The sequence below is a fragment of the Sycon ciliatum genome, chromosome 2 (assembly GCF_964019385.1).
Source record: "Sycon ciliatum chromosome 2, ocSycCili1.1, whole genome shotgun sequence".
In the NCBI taxonomy this organism is placed as follows: Eukaryota; Metazoa; Porifera; class Calcarea; order Leucosolenida; family Sycettidae; genus Sycon; species Sycon ciliatum.
The window spans coordinates 30,679,688-30,701,407 of record NC_088644.1 but is presented as its reverse complement, the minus strand read 5'-3'; the positions used below and the strand labels follow the sequence as shown (position 1 = coordinate 30,701,407).

Here is a 21,720-nt window from a genome sequence, read left to right as displayed (position 1 = left end):
ACTATTATGCCGGTATAATCCGCTTACCCCTAGACAGGACACATCACGTCCGCATTCCGTCAGAGTATCCTGCTAGACTATTACATGTAGTACATGTACATGTATGTAGGCCGAGCTGGCCTCTTCCACCCACTGGTGACTGCAAAGTAGCCGGCGACTTCCTACATTATACTTTATAGTCAAGTGTACATGTAGTAATGGAAGCAAGAAACCGTATATACATCTATGCTCTTGGTAGAAGGTATTGGAATACAGTTGTGCAACCAGAGGTCAACTACTGAAATACAGATCCAGCTGGCTACAGCGTGTGATACACTTTTGGTAGCAGCAAGAGCTGGGAGCTTACATGTGCACCCTCTTGGTAGCAGTTAGATGCTGCTAAACATCGGCAAGGTTGGTTGGTTGGCTGGTACTCGTATAGTTTATTTTTACTTCGCCAGAATGAACAGGCATTGCTGCCTTCTTGCCTGGACAAGTGGATTGTCCAAGCTCTCACAAAAAGGCGAAGAAAAAGGCACAACTGAGCAGTGCTCTTCCAAGAGTGAGGTTTCCCGTGCGATTCCCAGTTTGGTCGAAAACTACTTATAAAGTTAGTTTTAACTTTAAAATAAGTCATTCTACCTTTCTACGACTACAACCTACACTTTGTTGAGGAGGCAAAGGTGCGAGGGATGTAATGGGAGAGGAGAGCTCCTCTCACACAGTGTCATGTGAGAGAAGGGAGGAGAGATAGCAGAAATACCTGGTAAGCTTATGAGGAACTTTCATACACAAAACACGGTGAAAAGAAAGCGATTTACTTGCACACTCGTGGTTCTTGTTGGTTGACAGCATGTTACAAGGCGGAGGACGCGCTGTGTTCGGAAACAGTGCCCCTGACTACAACCTCCACGGTTGGCAGAGCCCCGGTCTTGCAACCATCTGAACCGTATGGGTGTTACTGTTAGCCCTGGTTCTGACCATCATTATAGTAGGGAGTTGTTTGAGTCTTCTTGTTTTTTCGTTTTTGTACTGTCTGTTGTACCGTGACCCTCGCTCGCTCTTGGACTTGGATGTATACATTGCATTGTCCTGTCAAAACCAAGACAGCAAGGTGCAGGGCTTCAAACTGGAACGTGTCATCTCCTTCACCTTCTCTTTTTAGTGCTCTCGTTTTGCCCCTGCAGTGGAACCCCTCTTTGGGAAGCTTTGCTAATTTCGCTCCTTGTCAAACTCTCCTCGGCATACCCTGGATTAATTTCGCTGTGCTCGCCTCATCTACTTCTTCTTGGCGTCTCAATAGAGTTTCATGGCATGCTAATACCGGTAGTCGCCTAGAAACGCGCAGAAGGCAACTATATCAAACTGCGGAAACTGGTATTGGTTATGGCTGTGTGACCGTGTGATATTCCAAGCAGAAATGATCACGGCATTGTGTCAAGCTTATAGAAAAGATAAGGACCAAATAACTACAAGCTCATGGAATAGCATTGCACGACACTGACCGACTGAGCGGATTGTTTAATAGCTGCTGGTGGTGTTAGTGGACATTGTAGCGAAACTTGTAGTTCCTTGGTCCTTTTCTTTTCTATAAATATATCCTTGGCTCTCCATCCGAGTCCATTGTGTGAAACAATGATGTTTACTTGGTCTATAATCACGGCAATGGACCCTGCTTACACACTGATTCTCTACACAACAGCGATCTAATTCCGATAGCCCAGGCTAAAACATCGCTGTGCGGCCTGCCAGGGTTTATGCAGTACTATCCGGCAGAATTGACAGATGCCGATCAACACCCGAGCGCGGTAATGCCGTATAACCTATTCGCACAGTATCACAAAGGAGAAAATTTCACACATCCCCTGTCGGCCTCTTATCACCACACGACGGCACATCGCGCCAAGCCAAGAGGCATCCGACAGGGTTAGGGTGAAGAAACCAAGGATTTTTCACCTCTCACTGTACAATACGCACCTCCGAGTGTGTGGTATTTTCTCAAGCTCGAAGTAGCTAATCATTAAGGTTAAACTGGTGTCCTTCCAAACGATCAGTGCCATTGTTCCAGACGCTATGATAATCTTTGTCGTGGATACGGGGCAACAGCATTGGTGTCAGTCTTCACTGCGCCAAGCAGGTGAAGGGAATGACTAGCGGAAGTGACCCCACCAGTGCAATCAGCACCCTTGGCCTTGCGCAGACATCTAGCCACAGAGTGTGTCAGTACATGTACATGGCGCTAAACTTATAGAATGCTGCTGTCAGAACGGCCAAAGCCTTCAGGCAAAGAGAGCATTTAGAACTCTCGTCAGGGGAACACACGGATAACTGCACTCATGCGTTGGCCCTAACGCTGCACCAGGCCACCCTCGGGGTGCTAAACCCAACTGGCTGTTGAGCCAGGGGAGCTAGCGTTGCCCCCTGTTGAAAACTGCACCGCACCTAGGAAGAAGCAGATCAGACTGAAAAGCTCTGCCAGCGTCTAGTTTACCTCTGGTGCGCGCTGACATTGGAAAGGTGTTGGATGCAGAGTGCGTGGCTTAAAAAGGAAACCAAAGGACGGAGGCGATATGGATAGGACTTGGACGTGCATCGTTTGCGTGTCGCAGGTACTACTGGTACTTAGTCACGCTGAGAATGGTAAGTTTCCCGACGTTACATGATGGGTCATCGCCGCATACTGATATTCTTGTCTTACAATGGTAAGCTCCTGGGTGCATGCATGTAGAGAGATGTTTTAGTGTTCCGAGTAAAGCGTTCAGAGACGGATGTCTTCAGTATTGCAAGAGTACTGAAGGGAAGGTTGTAATGTTCGGAAGTAGCGGACAGTGCGTTGTGAATACTGTTGAAAGGAATAAGCAGGTAAAGTCCCCCATTGGATTTTTGGTGTAGGCACAAGCGGGCCAGGCACTATGCCCAACAATACCTTCCATAGCAGTGAGTCCGCAGTGTAGTGCACATCCAAGCTGTGCTTTTGATGCGCACCAAGGTGGATACTAGTAGTCCACACGCTGGAAGTCCGCAATGTGCCCTTGACTCTGACCAGGGATTTAAACTCCAATCTAGAGTTCTGTTCCGCTGTCAAGGTTCGGAGACCATAAATGCACCTCTTGAAGGTTACAGGTGGGTAAACCTACATGCACATGAGATGTACATCATACGGATGTTTCCAGTGGATACAAGTGTTATCCTAGTGGTGGAGCATGTGGTGATGTGGTGTGTGGGTTCCACCATGGATAGCAACCAAGCGCTGAAGCCTGCTTTCCGGTGTGGCTTCCTTGATACGTAAGCCAGTGGTCAATGATAGACCAGTGCCTATCATTTCTATGAGCACACACTCCGGTGTAGCTCAAAGTATGCAAAGTCACTGCATAGGTGGCAACAACAAATGCTATCTCGACGAAATAGGCATACCGCAAGCCAATCACTGGGCAGACCAGATTTTGTAAAGGGTTCAAGGAAAACGAAAAGTACTTGTAAAATGTGCCAGTTTCACCGTTTTGTCATCCGTTGTGCAGTGTGGGTGAGTATCTAAGACTAAGGTCACCAAAGCAATGATATTATGATAATGTGGCCTGCATGTCAGCACAAACATGTGCTAGTGGTGCGTGTGCAGCGAGGCTACGAACCAGCCAGCATGATGCCGATGATGAGACGCGACAAATTGCATTAGGACATTACACTAATGGGGTCATGTCTTGCTTTAGCACGTGTTGTCGGGGTAGAACGTGAGGTGTGACATGGAGCAGCCTGCAACTGATTCAATAATTATTATTAGTTTTTCCAAAGCACACACTGAGTCTGATCTTGTGCATTCTACATGGTATCATTCTGCAGAGTGATGACTGATTGAGGTATGTGCACAAAGGATACCTCTCTCTCTCTCTCTCTCTCTCTCTCTCTCTCTCTCTCTCTCTCTCTCTCTCTCTCTCTCTCTCTCTCTCTCTCTCTCTCTCTCTCTCTCTCTCTCTCTCTCTCTCTCTCTTTCTCTTTCTCTTTCTCTTTCTCTTTCTCTTTCTCTTTCTCTCTCTCTCTCTCTCTCTCTCTCTCTCTCTCTCTCTCTCTCTCTCTCTCTCTCTCTCTCTCTCTCTCTCTCTCTCTCTCTCTCTCTCTCTCTCTCCCACACTCCCACACTCCCACACCCTCTCCTCCTCCGTCTGTGCAAGCTACATCGTTATCTTTGAACAGTGCTTCGGACCGTAAATGCCCCATCCAACACTTCAACGGGCCATCTATAATGATATCATTGATGACATTAAAGTGCCCAGTAGTTCGACGCATTGTAAACCCTCCCAATCCATCCACTCATAGAGGGGTCGACCGCCATAATGCTGACATGAAAGGCAGCGCAGCTGTCGGAGGGGGATCGGATGATCTTTGACCGATATGTTCAGGTTATGTGATCGGTTTTCTGCTAACAGGACTGACTGCCAGGCCAACACTCAAATATGCTTTGGACTGGAACTCGCCGCGAACGCTTAGCTCCTCGTCTCCCCTACCAGCAAGGCAAACCTCCCGACTCCAGCTTCTCTGCTCGATACAGCAAGGCCTGCAGGTCAATACCTCTACCGCTAGCAACCAGCAACCCGGTGACGTGTACTGGTCACGTGATGGAAAGCGGCTGACCTCTTCCAGTACCAGTGCCCGGCTGAGATGGTCGCTAGCTGAACTGACCCCTGCCACACACGAGCAGCAGCGTCAAGCTCCTTGGACGTTTAGTCTGACGCTGAATGCTGTGACGAGTAGCGATGGTGGTCGCTACGCGTGCCACGTATCAGGACAGAGAGCATGGTTGCAATTGCAAGGTAGGTAGTCAGCTTAATCGTTAACTGCCACAGAGTATACAGTCATAATAATTGTGACACTAGAAATAGAATGCAGAAAGGAACCTGCACTAAGGGCACGGATTGCGCGAACACTGGTGATCACACCCATTGGACTCGAGTTCAGCTTGCGGAGTTGATGCTTGTGTGAAGTTGTGAGTGTGACGGAGGCTTTCTCGCGTTACAGCCCCCCCCCCCTCCCGGGTTACAGTTGCCCGAGCCCAGGTCACGGTTACCGGTCACGCTGCCACGAACACAGGCAACTACTGGGTTATTCCCGGCTGGAACCCTAGTTACCCCACGGGCGGCACATGCATGCCAGGGCCCTCCCGTGATCTGACACAGTCAGTCATGGTACGCCATTCTTGACATGAATACAATCGTGCCGATGGAATAGGCGCAGGTCTGGAACTGTACGATACACTACCACCGGCGAGGACCCCATGTACAGATGTCACATGGACTAACCCATACACGCGGCTAATAAACGTGAAATAACCCATACATGCGTGAAATACACGTCGTCTCCTAGAGGAGTAAAGTTCACAATGTCAAAAAATACGAAACTCGTACAGACTACCTACACAGTCTAGCCAGTGAAGAGTTGGCGTATCCTGAGGCCCACCATCTATGATAACAATGTTCCCTGTATGTGTCCCCTCCCTCCCTCTCTTACCCCAGCTGGCTGATAACGCCCACCACACTTGTATTGCTAGCATGTTTGAGGATAACACTGAGCAGGTCACAAGGCGGAGGACACGTGTGTTGGGAACAGTGTTCCTGACTACATGTATATCCATACGCTGGTTGGTAGAGTCCCGGTCTTGCGACGATTGCTGTTATCCTGAAACATGTTGAACTATCAAGCAAGGCTCACAGTTGTGTACTTGCTAGGATGTATGTTAACGCCAGGGATCTAGGGAGTCGTTACCTACCGTATTTTACGACTCCCTGGCGGCCCTGTTCACATGCACATGCATTGATCGTGACTAGGGTGAGTGCTGGAGTCATGTAAAGACGATGAAAGTACGAAAGAGGTTACATACAGTCTGCACTGGGTATATCAACTGCTTCTCTTTACCGATAATGGCGATATCATAACATGACTGCGTGGTTTACCCGCGGTTGCTGTCGACTTTATAGTGCTGCCTGTCCTGGACTCCGTCTCGCTTCGTCACGTGGTCGTGGTTGGACATCGCGTGAATATTCCCTGCACTGCCAGTGGTCATCCCGAGCCCCTGGTCAACTGGCGAAAGGTCGACAAGCACTCCGAGCACCACCAGTTCGAAACAGTGGAAGGTTACAGTTCTGTGAACCTGACCATCAGCTCCATAATACCCAGTGACGCGGGTACCTATGTCTGCAGTGCTACCAACACAGCCGGGAGTGACGTCAACGAACTGAGCCTGATCGTAAAACGTAAGTGCACAGTGTTCCTCGATTTTCAGTAACTGTTTAAAAGCATACAGTAGTACTGTGACGTTATCATATGATTGACATTTGTGGCGCTACATGTATCATCGATCATATTTCCGCAACGTTTATGACATGGGCCAATGTGAAGTAGGAACCATAACAGCTTCGAGGCGTCGGGGCAGATATGAAAAAAAGGCGTGAGAAAGGCAGAGAACGCGCGAGAAAGAGGAGAGAGAGAGAGACAGAGAGAGAGAGACAGAGATGAAGAGACAGAGATGGAGGGAGAGAGATGGAGAGAGAGATGGAGAGAGAGAGAGAGAGAGAGAGAGAGAGAGAGAGAGAGAGAGAGAGAGAGAGAGAGAGATGGAGAGAGAGAGATGGAGAGAGAGAGATGGAGAGAGAGAGATGGAGAGAGAGAGATGGAGAGAGAGATATGGAGAGAGAGAGAGAGAGAGAGAGAGAGAGAGAGAGAGAGAGAGAGACAGACAGAGAGAGACAGAGAGAGACAGAGAGACAGAGAGAGAGACAGAGAGAGATGGAGAGAGAGATGGAGATGGAGAGAGAGGTGGAGAGAGAGAGAGAGGTGGAGAGAGAGAGAGAAAGGGAGAGAGAGAGAGAGAGAGAGGATGGAGAGAGAGAGATGGAGAGAGAGAGAGAGAGAGAGAAGGAGAGAGAGAGAGAGAGAGATGGAGAGAGAGAGAGAGAGAGAGAGAGAGAGAGAGAGAGAGAGAGAGAGAGAGAGAGAGAGAGAGAGAGAGAGAGAGAGAGAGAGAGAGAGAGAGAGAGGGAGAGAGAGAGAGAGAGAGAGAGAGGGAGAGAGAGGGAGAGAGAGAGAGAGAGAGAGAGAGAGGGGGGGGGGGAAGAAAGAAAGAGAGTGAAAGAGAAAGAGAGAAATGCAGACTACTATAGTATAATTACCAGGATATCTGGACCGCCGAAGTACATTGTATCCCATGATTATATCTACACTGTACCATCACTCATAAGCATTGGTGGAATGCAGTCTAGTATCAACTCAGGATTACCTTTCTGGTCAAATTGTTGACTGCCTGTAGTGGCAGAGCGTTTCAAACAAGAGTGCACTCGGCTGCAAATAAAACTAGCATAGTAAAGGTCGAGGGCTCATTTACAATGAGTAATCAACAGACAGCGGGGTATAGTATTTATCATGATTATGCAGGTGTCACAATCGAGAGTAGAATCAGAAACGATCCGGTCGGCGAAATCTGAGATTTCCTCCTTGCAGGCCTGGATCACAACTAGGCGAACACGCAAACATGACACCCTACATGACACGCGATGAGCTGGGATTACAAATCTACCTCGTGCGCATCCGATCCCTTTTCACCTCAGATCGATCTCCAAAGTCAGCTTCAGCCAATAATGATCTGGAAACAGGTGTTGCAAGCGAAACAAAATCTCAGTTATCCCAATTGTACCGTCCTGCCAGCGGGCCGCCATCGAGCTAACAACGTTCCTCCCATTGGATTTTTCCCTATGTCCTTTCCTTTCCCATCCCTCTTTGGACATCGCCTTGTTCTATTGTGCCCAGCATATCAATGTACAAGTCACAGCCAATCACCCACACATAACGACATTGCACATGGAATAGTTATGGAACTCCTTTCGCAAGTTGGTTGGATTATCTAAGTCTTCCTCGCAGGTGAAGCGCTATTTGTTGTGGCATACCCTCTCCCAGCCGCAGGATCATAACGTTGCTGCGGCGAATCAAGCAAAACACCAGCATTTACATGTAGCATGGGGTGTTTGCCATCAAGCGCCTGCATAATTATGATACATGCATCGTCAACCACGTTTACAAGTACATGTACCATTTCCAGGCGCCACTGTGGCACGGGGCACTAGCATCCCTACTCCTTTGGCAAACCAATGACGCAAACCCAAGGAAAGAAGATAGATTACTGTTCACCCATCATCCTGCTGAATGCGACCCAGTGCCGCGTGTACCCTTCCGTTTACATAATGAAGGGCGTTCTCTGGGCAAAAAGCTTCCAATGCAGAATACGGCAACGGTGGAGAGATTCATTCAGGATTTACTGTACTTCGGGACTACTTGCCATCGAGTCCACAGTAACTTCAGTGACAGCCAAGTCGCCTCTCACTCGGGCCGTGATCGCACGCCGGAAGAGCTGGTATCTATTATTGGATAGACGTACTCTGACATGAGCGGTCTTGATCTTGGCAACCCCACTCTCCCCACTATACAAAGTCACAGGTTTATTTTATAAGTTCATAGGTACCATACTAAAGGATAATAGCAGCGCTGCACTAAGTCTGACCGATAGCGATTGGGATGACACGCGGAGCCTTTCGGTCCATTTAGAGACGCCAATTTCGTTCTGTGATGGACATGGCCTGTCAAATACACCACCAGAATAGGTGAACATATTAAAGGGGAAGTATACCCTAAAATCAAATTTTCACCAGTTGTAGTCTTCTGGGTGCTGAGTCGAATGGTCTTGGTCCGAGGAAGCTGCGACGCTCCCTTCCTACTTGAATCCCAATCGAACTCGCGCACTTCCACCGAAACTGGGTGACTGCGCCCTACTAGATGGGGATTTGTATGCAAAATGTCACTAAAAGCGCCATTTCGTTCTTATAAAAGCACGGATGACCGCGGTTGGCCCATATGTTGTAGTCTTTTGGACGCTGAGTCGACTGGTTTTGGTCCGAAAAGGCTACGATGCAGCGTTCCTCCTTTATTCCCAATCGAACATGGTTGAACAAGCGGTCACGTGCTCCTGGGTGCCCAAATCACCTGGTCACCGCGCCAGCAGGCGACAACTTTCACACCAAGGTTCAACTCGAGTTCAACTCGAGTGACAGGACTGCACCCAAAAAAGGTCAAACAGGCTAGTAAGTTGTACCCTGCAGGCACGGTGACCAGCTGACTGGTGTACGCAGGAGCACGTGACCGCTTGTTCAACCATGTTCGATTGGGAATAAAGGAGGAACGCTACATCGCAGCCTTTTCGGACCAAAACCAGTCGACTCAGCGTCCAAAAGACTACAACATATGGGCCAATCGCGGTCATCCGTGCTTTTATAAGAACGAAATGGCGCTTTTAGTGACATTTTGCATACAAATCCCCATCTAGTAGGGCGCAGTCACCCAGTTTCGGTGGAAGTGCGCGAGTTCGATTGGGATTCAAGTAGGAAGGGAGCGTCTCAGCTTCCTCGGACCAAGACCATTCGACTCAGCACCCCGAAGACTACAACTGGTGAAAATTTGATTTTAGGGTATACTTCCCCTTTAAAAAGTCTCGAGGATGTGATAAACGATCGTCTTGAACTATACGTGTACGATTCGTAGACTAGATACCAGGCCGTTACTCGGCAGTAGAATTGGTCATTTAATGATTACACGCCGCCTATTTAGATGCCCCGGTCACCTTTGAAGCGTTGTCGCTGTCCTTGTGTTACATGGAGCAAAGGACAGAAGAACAGCAAAAGCGTCGAACGCAGTTTGGAGCGAGAATTCCAAATTGATCATGCTGGTGACCTTTTGTTCACCAGGTGAATATCGTGCGATTCTGGTTGCTCTTCCTGTGGCACCTCACGGTCTGAAGGGTTGAACGTCAGCAAAAGAGTAAAACATTGTTCTAGCGCGGGGCAATAAGTGAGGAGTAACGAAGTGATCCCTCCTGACAGTGTACATGCTTAACGATGCGGTATTGGTTCACAGTGCTACGGCAATAGTGTGTGACTGTGAACTGACTTGCATCTGTGGTCACGCTTTTCGTAACATGTGGAATCTACATGACTGTACTATGACCTGCGCTGGAGTCAGCTAACCGTGCCTGCTCTTGGCACATGTAGCCGTATGGAACTATGGATGCTGCATTCACTATTAGGATTGTAGTGGTAGCGAATTTAGTTTTGGAGGTGGCAGGAAGGATCAGTGTTGGAGGCGGCAGGAAGGACAAATGACAAGATAACTGCTATTCGGATAGGTATAGTGGATGCTGGTAGCTGCACTTCTCTCGCCGACATCCTTAGCAGCAGAAACAGTGGCAACAGCAGAAACAGTGGCAACAGCACCCACCCAGTTGCCACATCCCGCGCAATATCTCAGCTACTTGCACTCGAGCTCACAGCGCATCCTGTTGGCGGAGTTACTAGCGCGAAGCAAACAGGAAAGTCGTGCGTGGAAACAATGGGTATCTGGCGGCTACAGGCATCTGTTTCCACTCAGTGAAGACGTCGTTGGTTCTTCAGTATCTATCGAATCAACGATCATATCGAGCCTAGTCTCATTAGATTTAACGGCTGCACAGAGAGTGCCAGGGACAAGCCTTGTAGCACAAGATCAAGACAAGGTGATAGTTCCTCAACAAGTTTGCAGTGCTATTTCGGCCGACAACGGCGATTGCCTTTCGCCTTTTTGAAGGCATTCGAGTCGGTTCCTTTGAAAGAGAACGGTCTTGTATTTCCTCGGCTCAAGTTTCCCTTACATTTACCAAACTCAGCATATCCGGGAGGAGGAGGAAGGCCTGAAGCTGGGTCGCACAAACGAGAAAAATCAACTGCTCATAACCGCCCGTCCCTGGGGGTATTGCTGTCAATCGCTTACAATCTAGAACTAGTGATGATCGCCTTTCAGAGAATCATGGCGGTCAAGATCTGGGAGAACTCACATGAAAATTGCATGGTTCACCCTACCACTCGTAGTACTACTGGAGATCTTTGCGAGGGAACCCCGAGGGCCGCACCAATCCACCATTGGAATCTAGCCATGAAGTCGAGACAAATACTAAACCAATGAGTGATTGAACGTGAACTATCCTGCCTTTCCCCAACCATGATAGTGCCCATGGTATGGTACACCCAAGGTTATTTACTCTTACCTGGTACAACGTACAGCCGCACCTCATCCGACGCTCCAGAACTAGTTTCTACACTGAGATTACCCTCGTCCCTGATAGCATTGCAGGAAGAGCCATATTGGCGAAGGTACTACATGTACTTGAACAAGGGCAGGGTTTAGATCTACGGAGCAAGGAATACTAGCCATGAGATATGTACAGATGGTTTGATAGTCACATTCAGCCGTCCAAGCGTTCGTGCGAGGGACAACTGAGAATGCCAAGGATTATCAGATTCTGTCTACGCCATGCACCTGCTTAACGCCATGCACCTGCTTGCCAGAATACCTACCCCTCACAACTAGGAAAGTGGATAACAATACTATTCTTAGTATTCTAGACTGCATGATCCTGGAAGGCCGATCTTTAACAGGTCTCGGTCTGACCACGGAATACACGAGTCGCATTTAAAACGTTTGTCCAGGTGTAGCTCTAAGCTTGGACTTACGGTGCTTTCATTTTCAAGCCAAGAGTGTGCACGTATGATCCAGAGAAACGATACTACATTATGAGCGATTGTTGTGTTCATGATAGAGTCGACTAAAGCAAAGGATTCTGTAGGGCAATGTGCTATGTAGACCAGGGTTTTGGATGGATACAACGCTGTCTCTCTGGGGGGACATGTCAGCCAAACAGCCAGCCGATGGCTACTGTTTTTTGGGTTCTTGGTGCTTGATGACGAGCTCTAGGAGAGAGACGAATTATAGAGAAGACCCTGAAGTGAATGACACACGGTTCACCGACATCCATGTACACAGCATTTCACAGTTGACCAGTCGATCGTGTGTTCCGGCTACTAGTACTCAGCAGTAGTGTTGACTGTGATTAGATGTACATGAATCCCAATCGTGCCTCCCTTTCCTGGCAAACGTGTGCGTGCATGTGCGTGCGCGGGTGTGAGGATGAATGGGGTTGGGGGGGGGGGGGGGGGTATGTGGGTACACGAGCCGTGCGGTCACACTTTCACTTTCAATACGCACGCACATGCGCGCCAGACTGGGACGTAGAATGTAGATAGACGAGTCTCTGTTCCAACAGGACACTGTACAGCAAACATGTACCTACCTGTACATGTACAGTATGGCTGTACTCTGCTGTTGATGCATTGATCCTGGTCAATTATAATACAGCGTGCCCTCCACACACTAGCACTATCGAGAATCTAAAAAGTCGAGATTGAATTGAAAGTCACAAAGACCAAGACAATTAAATGTACGCAGCGTGATGCAATGATGGTGCGATGCGAGCAGGACTGATAACTGCATTGCCATTGGTGAACAACTATTTTGCCATTTTCATGTGCAACACGGTGTCACAACACTGGATACGGTCACGGCTGCTGTGTTCATTATCACGTGACACATCCACACAGGTGCCCCACCGTGATGCGGCAATTATTTACAATAATGACATGTACAGTGTACATGTGTAGCGACTCTGAAATCAACCTACATGTACATGTATGTCAGTCTTGAAGGTTTTTGGAAGCTAAAGTGGATGATATTTTGTGTTCAACTGTTGATAGCACTTCAAGTTGAATACACTGCTGGCCAATTATTTACAGTAGTACACAACAAACTGGTACTGGTCGGTAGTGAGAGGTGTTCACGTGAACACACTGGGAAACACAGCTGATCTGTATCGCCGCCGGCCTACATGCCACTGTGTTCTACCGTCGCGACATGCGCGCTCATCCGGCGCTCGCTCGCTGCACGCACGGCCGTGTGTGATGCATTGCTTCCGACCTGTCCGCAGCTTGCCGACGGATCGCCGAGAGAAAGGGAGAGAGAGAGAGAGACGGAGAGTAGAGCGTCGACTCTTGGTGTGAGGCACATATACATGTACGTACTTGGGAAATGACCATACCCGTGTCGTATCGCACGACACATCGTGTTGCCGCTGTGCTCACCTCGGCTTGATCGGGGTAATGGATAGTGGATAATGGTATACCCGGTAGCTGAGTGGGGGCAGCGCCAGCAATGAAAATGAAGAGTCACCGACCCTTCCTTGCCAGAGTTGATCTTTCGTTGCCCCAAGGCACATCTGTGTATCTTGGCTGGTTCGTTGTCTGCCAAGCACCTCAGGCCTCGGCTGCATATCCGCAGGTTGCTGCAACCGTTTTGGCCCGAAGCTTCGTGGAATTTATTCCTCCAGGGTTAAGTCTCAATTTTCTGATTTCAACCGTACGTGCTGGAGAGCAGCAGTCAAGTCGTGTGTCATACTTGTGGAACAGAGAAACACTGCGCGCACTGTGACACGCTTGTGTTCACCATACAGAGAGAAGAAGACCTTCAGGCTAGAGGTGTGCGAGACACACGACGTTGATTAGCCTGCGAGGGTTTTGAAAAGTGGTCCCCCTTCCCCAAAGAGAGACGATGTCGAATGTCCTGAAAGTCGCGTTGCTGCCATTACTACTACTTCACTGGATGGGTCAGTTTGTGCCAGTTGAAGGTAAGTAAGTTAAGGTGTCTTGTCCGGTGCATGGGTAGGTGCAGAAGATAGAGAAACAATGCTGTGATTATTGTTATCTCTACCTTCCCTGTTACAAGCCTTTCAGGAGTTCCCCGATCCGTTCCCGGCAATGCCGATAGCGCTCCGAGGGTCTATATTGTATGCCCTATTTGCCTCTCGCGTGTACAGGGGGTGTCGGGTAAGGTTCTGTGGGAGATGTAATAAATGTGCAGTGGTCGCAGATTGATGTTATGCTGTAACCATCGGTGTCGAAGGTTACACGAGGAGAGGTAGGGTTACCGCATTAACACTGGTACACTGTGGGAGGCAATCGGATCACGATCAGCTTTGATTTTATGTAAACTCAAGTGGCCGAATGAGCCTACACTCATCACCCTCTGCGATCATGAGGTGTGACATTGAGAAGATCTTAGGAGTGCAAGGATATGAGTTGAGGCGAACTTGGTGTGAACGGCCCTTGCTTCTTAAAAGGCTCCCAAACCCACAGGGCTCCTTCCAAAGTACGACTGAGTTGGAGTTGCTTCCTGATTACAAGGATCCGTGAGTAGATGCTACTGACTTGAATCCCTTAGGCCAGGATGGCGAATAACATGTCATGTACCCATGGTGTAAGGTAATGGATATCATGCTTGGTGGGCACATACAGGTCGTGTGGACCACGAAATACACAGATATCGGTGCATGCGTGTGTGTCGAAGTTCCGCCACCACGAATCGCGGAAGCAGATGACATTCGAGCAGCGTATCGGCAGTCATGACTAGTAATATTGAGCGGTATCTAGCGTGTTGGCTCAAAGATTCAAGGCATGCCTCGTGTACCCATTGGCCCTTGACAGGCCTTGAAAGGACATACATACATGTACATGTAAGTATCGCCGAAGTCGCACCAACCTCTTCTTGGCATAACGCTTCATGTAGCTATTGTGGAATACAACAATAGCATTACTTTCATTAGTGACTTACACACCAACACGCCTTGCTAGTCCCTTATCGGAGCAGAAGATGGTTTCATTGGTGAACCAGAGTTACATGACTGTATAACTAGTGGACCAGGGTCCCGCATCCTGAACTAATCGCCTGTCGCATGACGTCACACTGGGCGAACGTCACTTGATGGCGAACGCCAGTGTATACCTGGGTTCAACCAGTGGACACCCGGGTTCACGGTGTATGCGAAGACACGAAAGAGGCGATTGGACAGCAACCAGCGGGTAAGGTTGAACTTGAAGGACATGCCAGCTGGCAGACATCGACGCTCTCCATTCCTAGTTCTACAGATAAAGAGGATAAAATATAATCACTTCGTGCGCGACCGAGAAGGAAAAACGCTCAAAGACTTCTGTTAGACACGCCACCATGGAATTCGTGCATCATGCGTCACTGAATGACTTCATGTACCAAGCAACCGCGACCTACTAGTACAGAATACAGTATACCTTCGAATTCCGTAGATGTCTAGGACGGAAGCAGCCGTACCTTGAGACCTTCAATAGTGGACCAAGCAGCAAATACTTTGAAGTACTAATCTACTGGGGAAGGTTGCAATCGATACATCCGGTCATCGTCAATGTACCTTGTACTCGTAGTACTGGTGCGAAGTAATCATGAGAATTGCTTGCTTCAGTTTGGCGTGCTGCGAGGTACTCTGTGCTTCTCTGCAACAGGAGGCTGTAGGCTCTTGGTCCCTGCCGCAAACCAGCTCAGAATTGATCAGACAGATTGAGAAAATCCAGCTTCATTGATAGGTACTTCACAGTAGCCTCACATCATAGTAAGGTCACTGCGTTAACGGTTAGTACAGTGGTGAAGTCAAGAGACCTAGGCTAGAGGGTCAAGCCACGTACGTGACTTGCTGTCAACGATGTTGAGCCTGTCCAGGTTCACCACAAGCACCACAAACTGCACACCTTACTGTAATAATTATGGCCTGCAACTAGTAATAATGATAAAAATTAAAAAAAGCCATGTACATGTACATGTACAAGTACAGGATTGTATATCGTTGACATTGATTGTATTTGAGATTCACAAAGGAATGAGACCAGGGCAAGCGGGTGTGAAGGCATACAGCAATCTAGGCTGAAGGCTTTTGTTTGCCTGCCAGCTCGGAAGGGCGTGTTACGGGTCGGTGGATCATAATTATGTACATGTAAATGCAATTCCCTCTGGTAACGGATAGGGTTAGAAACTTGCTACACGTCTAGTTGGCGGTCATGGCATGATGAAACACGAGCGTTTACCTTCGCCCCACAGCCGTACTCCAGAGAGGCGTTCCGACCCTTTTCCCGCGAGCAACGTTAGCATGCTGCGATCATCAGACAGCTGTTGCGAAGTCAAAACGGCCACCGACACTGGTTTCAGGTCGGAAGCAACAGTTTGTGAAGTCGCCCATTTGCTCTACACTGGTCTGTTGCCCCAGGCAGCGGGGTCAGCAAAATGAACAAATGTGTTTCTATATCCATGCGTTGCTAGTGCCTTGCCCACGTCAAGTGTAAGCTGGCTAAATCAAAATAAGGGAGTTTCAAGAAGAACCGAGTCATCCGGTGTTACAGCAACCCCGGCCAACATGCAATCCCTGGCACTGGCAGCATGCACATAATTATCGCGGTTGCTGCTAAACGCAAAAAAAAAGAATACATGGCAGCAAGAGGACTGACTGGCTTATCAAGAGGCGACCGCGAAGTGTCCTATGGAATTGATCACATAAAGCCGGGATAGAACTACATGTTTATGCTGCGGCCTGATAATGTTGCGCGGGGGAAAGACACTGTGGCCCAGTGTGGGACATGGATGTACTTCGAGTAACAACCCCTTCAGATCAGAGCTCATGATGATGATAGGGGGGGGGGGGGGGATCATCAGTACTCCGGTATGAAGTGATGTATTGTGATGAAGGCTCCTTTGCCACATACTGAATAAGTCAGTTATTGAGTACTACTATTAGTAAGTCATAATCTGCGGAGTCGGAATGTGTGGGCAGGCACGATTTCGCCAGCGGTGCGTTCCCCTCCACCGCAATGATTCACCGTGTGTATTTGCAATACATATTGACTATTGTGTTTATCTGTTTCTTTTACAACGCGCAGGGCAAGGCCTGAAGCAAGGAACCCAGGAAAGTATCTCCATGCTTGTCAAGGAGAATGTCCGCGGCGGTAGGCTGATTCCGATCCAGAAAGGCGAGGCCCTGGTCCGCACGCCAGGCACTAGCTTCGACCTAGATTGTCACCTGGAGCCCGGTCGTGATCCCGAAGTGGAAGTCAGCTGGTGGGTAAACGCAAGAAGATTCCGAAACAAGAGCAGAGCGAAGGTAAGGATACGAAACTTCAGTGGCGTGGATTGATTGGCATTGGCTGACTTCTCGAAGTCAGACAAAGCTAGTATACTATAGGTGGTAGAGAGATCTTCATGGCTTCGTTCGGCGACTTAGCTCGGTCGAAAGAGGTGGAGGTATACTATGCCGAAATGGAATGGCTACGGTACCGGATCTGACGCTCCACCAAGTGACCAATGGCGACTCTGGATGCTAGCCATAGCCTAGGAGTAGCAGCACTGAAGTAGTAGGTGTGTTGGCCTAGGTCGTCTTTGCCACTTTGGGCTGTTTGGAGTATGCAGCCTTGTAGGTCTACAGACGCAGTAGATCTACCAATGTGGAGCTGTATCGCCTATCGCGCAGTATCGGTGTCAGACACCACGGAAGTGAAACGGGAAGTGCTGCCACCCTGAACACCCCTCACGCACCACCTCGGTACTGTTTGTGCGCAAGCGACCCTTACCATAATTACAAGTAGTGGAGTGGGAGATCGGCCTGGACTGGGGGGACTCAAGTCGACGTGATTCAAGCAAGCTATGGCCAATTGACTAGGAGCATTTCCGGCAACGAAAACCTGTTGGAAAATCATACCATGATGGCTGCACCTACGTGCATGGTGTAGAAGACTGAAGTGATCTGAATAACATAGTGCAGAAATGACGGCAGTCGTGACACAAGCCACCTTACACCTTAGTGACCTAGTGTGTCTATGAATATCTACGAGCAGGAAATAGACACTACACGACTGTACATAACTGATTGTTCATACCTAGACGTGTAGTACTCGTAGATACAAATGGCAGTGTAGATGGCTTACCACATCGCAAAGGTATGCCAGCCACGCTATAGTCTAGATGCACCTGGCAATGGCTGCACTCACAGTGGAAGCATGTCAGTCTACAGACAATATGAATGATGTACTCCAACAGGTACATGGCAACGTATAGTACCCGTGCGTGCACTGTTGATAGTTTTTTGTTGTTGCCTTGGATCAGAAGAACTCTATTGTACAGAAGCCTGCATGCCATGCAAGAAAGCCATCATACGTACATGTGCCGGTTTAGACCCAGTCCATGTACTATGCAAGAGATCTACAATGAATATGTCTACCATGCCCACATCATCACAAGTCTTTTTAACATGCCCGAGCCCATTTATGAGTACAGCAGTGCTCGTAATTGTGGTGTACAGCCTTGCAAATGTGCCTTACTTGTCCATTGCACAAATCCACAGTAACGATGCCCTTTGCCGTTCGTTTTCCTGTTTCGCTTGCTTCGCCTACAGATCATTGGCTGGTTGCCCGGCAACCTCTACCAGGATCATCAGATTCGCTTCCACAACTTCAGCCATCATGATGGTGGTGTGTACACGTGCATCACCAGTGTGGGAAACGTCACGGCAACCATTGCTGGTAAGAACAGTACAGTAACTACAACCTGTACATTTACATCAATTTCCTATTTCACTGGGGAATTCCCCGTAGGCAGTGTGGCCATGTCGCGATACCAAGACTAGGCGAGATTCCATAACGACTCTTGGTGACACATGCCATAATCAGGACCGTCAGAAGTTTTGATATTCGTCCGGCCATACCTCAGCCGTCCATACTTTGTGTACGATACGGCAGGTACACATGATCCCCTCAGCAGGCAACACACATCGGTGCCCCGCAAAGAGGCTGGCCAACCGGACTGGTTGTTGAGGTCAAATTCAATGTGCGTACAGTTTGACAGTGTTTGTATAATAATGTAATCCCTGACTCAGAAAGGAAACCGTTCGCCAGAAAGAAAATATTCCCGACACAATGCCAGTGCTAGCATGGGACACACCCAGAAAATGTCCATCTATAAACTCTGTCCTGTTCATGTATGTTCTCTGCGTGTAGTTGAGCCAGTCATCTCTCAGCTGACACGCCACCGTGAGGTCAATAGCGGAGAGGCAGCGCTCCTGCAGTGCAAGGCGGGTGGCTATCCCAGACCCAAGGTCTTCTGGACCCATCTGGCCAGTGGCACGCGCATCGCCTCCAAGATTCTCAACTTGACCCGTGTGGAGGCCAAGGATGGTGGCGAATACGAATGCACGGCTCACAACACACATGGACAGGCCAAAGGGAAAACTATGCTGACTGTATCAGGTATGTTGGTGGTTGACAAGAGAATTGTCTTACAGTGTTGTATGCCGCTTGTACCTGACCTTCTTGGGAGCTCGATTTCTGTACCCTCCCACCAATGCTGCTGGCCTATGGACCACAAGTACACAATGGTACACACTGCCTGGGAACATACCATGCCCAGCCCCCCCCCCCCAATTTCTATGAACCAGACCACCAAACATTAGCTCGTTCTTGCTTCAGACTTCCTCAGCCGTGACTCCCACTTATCCATACGGTGTCTATGCATCTACATAATATTATGTCTATGCATCTACATGTGCGTGGTGTGCACTTAGGGCCACACATAGGTACCGGCAGTGGGGCACTTTATCATAGCATTACCGAGGCTGTCAGCACTGAATACAGTATGCAGGGACATGGTGTACACGATACACAGCATGCTCACACAAATCCTCCATGTCAAAGGGCTGCAGATAAACACATGGTAGTCTGTATGGGAATCATAAAGGACATAGTAGCACAAAGCAGATTCCATTTGTACCTAACTCGTAGTCATAATCAGGTTCTACTGTTGCGGTAGAACAGCAGCTAGTGACTTTGGACAGCGATTGAAGCCTAATAGCACTGCCCAAAGAAAATCATGTAACTAAAATCGCATACTGATTTCTATTGTTTTTTTGTTCATGTCTTCTCCCGTGATGCTGAACACAGCACCAGCACTTGCCTTTCTGGAGAGCGTACACGAGAGTCGGCGCATGGTCAAGCAAGGCTCAGCAGCGCACTTCTCGTGCGCTGTGAAAGACCATCCAAACATGCCCGCAACCTGGTACTTCTCCTCTCCAGCTAACAAGAAGCAGCTCGGCACCGACCAAGTGCGGCTCAAATCCACTGACAGCCAACTGATCATTGAGAGCTTTGACTCAGCAGATGTGGGGGAGTACAGGTGCGTTGTCGGGCCGGAAGGGAGACAGTTGAGGCGCTCATTCGATGCACAGCTAGTCACAGACACTGCACCGGATGATACTGGCTCAGGTGAGATTCATAACGAGGCTATTGCCTCAGTGCGCACATGTATGTGTGCGTAGGGCAGCTGAGTATGCATGCATGTACGAATGAGCTCGTTCTTAGTCGACGTCATATTGAATAGAAATACTGGTGCTGCCCACATCTGAGGGCATGCACTACAATTATAAAGCAGCAATGGCCAACTCTTGCAGAAATAGCTAGGTGACTTCGAACTTGAACAGTGAAGTTTTTATTATTCAGTCTTGAATTATTTTCTGCGTCCACTACACCACCACCACCGTTGCGCTCTGCGGCCGACCACGTGCATTCCCCACCACACTGCAACAGAGGTTCCTTCGGAGTACTGGAACTGTTTTTAATTCCTGCTGACAGCTATTTCGTTCATTAAGACCTCATCAGAGAAGGCTGAGTTGTTGAATGACTGGAAAAGAAAAAATCGCCTGTTTTATACCGACTCTTGAAACAGGAGATACGCAGCATTTTCAAGGGCCGAATGCTGCTGCTTACTTTCTTGAATTATTTTCGAAGGGTTATTCCACAGTATACATTCCAAACCTTGTGCCGGGCACCACCCAGGAATAAGGAAATGAATAACATCTAAACAAGCGTTTCGGACACAGCAGTTTTAATATAGCTGCAAGGAGGACCTTTCGTTGTGTGCCGTGCGATCAGCGTATAACATTTTACACACACATGTCGACATATAGGAAATGCTTACAGTACAATTACAGTCAACTTCGCTTATAACGACACTCGGCGGGGCATCAAAAAGGTGTCCTTATTCGCGAAGTGTCGTTATACCCGAAGTCTCATTATATGTATTACACTTTGCTCTGGGCATGAAAATTCTGTCGTTATTCGCGAATTGTCGTTATACCCGCAGTCGTTATTAGCGAAGTTTGACTGTAGTCTTCCTTGTAGCTATATTGAATAACATTTACTTATCATCACACTTCAGGTTTGCTCTTATAAATTTCTGTGTTCTTGCTTTACCTGCACCTGCACCTGCAGACCAATCTCTCCAGTGTACACCAGGCAAAGCGCCGTGCAGCTCCGGGTCGGCACTTGCATCGAGCCGCACTCTTCTGGCGTTTGCCGCCGTGACTATCCTCGCAGCTTGCCTGTAGCACTCCAGAAGGGCAAGCAGCGAGCACTGCTATCAGCTAAGAGTGAGAAGGACCAGTGTGTTGTTGTCAAAACTAACTTCCATGTCCCGGGCTGGTGACTGCAATGAACTACTTTCCCATGCACGGCTGGGCATCACTTGAGATACGCTATAATATTTGCAAATAATGAGATAGATACAGTATGTAGGTTTAATAATAGCGTGAGCAATTTGATAGTTCGTAAAATTCACCAGGGCATTGAACTCAATACTAGCTGCTAGGAATTGCCCCTTTTTGTCTGACAATAATTTTGTGAGCACATAATACATATACAGCCTAGACACATGACACGGGTTATAAAGTGCATTCACCCGTCGCCGTCATTCTTTTTCTCATCTTTGATGATGAAAGTCTACTATTACAAATAGCTACACCACTTTTAAGCTATTTATATGGTAAAATATTTGCAGCTCTCCAATAATTATAATCATCATACATCATACATGCACTGTATATGATTACTCCAGTTTACTGCTGCTAGGACATGTTTGCAACTAACAAGTTCACGCAGTCTACGCGATTGGAAAAGC

At 48.4% G+C, this 21,720-nt stretch overlaps 1 protein-coding gene across 1 annotated transcript; it reads left to right on the top strand.

Moving 5' to 3' along the window:
* Window positions 1-2,202: 2,202 nt before the first annotated feature.
* Window positions 2,203-21,557, top strand: LOC135809653 (hemicentin-2-like). The gene is made up of 8 exons (XM_065323056.1): window positions 2,203-2,619; window positions 4,401-4,784; window positions 5,946-6,221; window positions 16,662-16,882; window positions 18,170-18,296; window positions 18,771-19,019; window positions 19,710-20,030; window positions 21,036-21,557. Exons 1-8 carry the CDS (start codon window positions 2,550-2,552, stop codon window positions 21,149-21,151), a joined length of 1,764 nt encoding a protein of 587 aa, XP_065179128.1. The 5' UTR covers window positions 2,203-2,549; the 3' UTR covers window positions 21,152-21,557.
* Window positions 21,558-21,720: the final 163 nt, after the last annotated feature.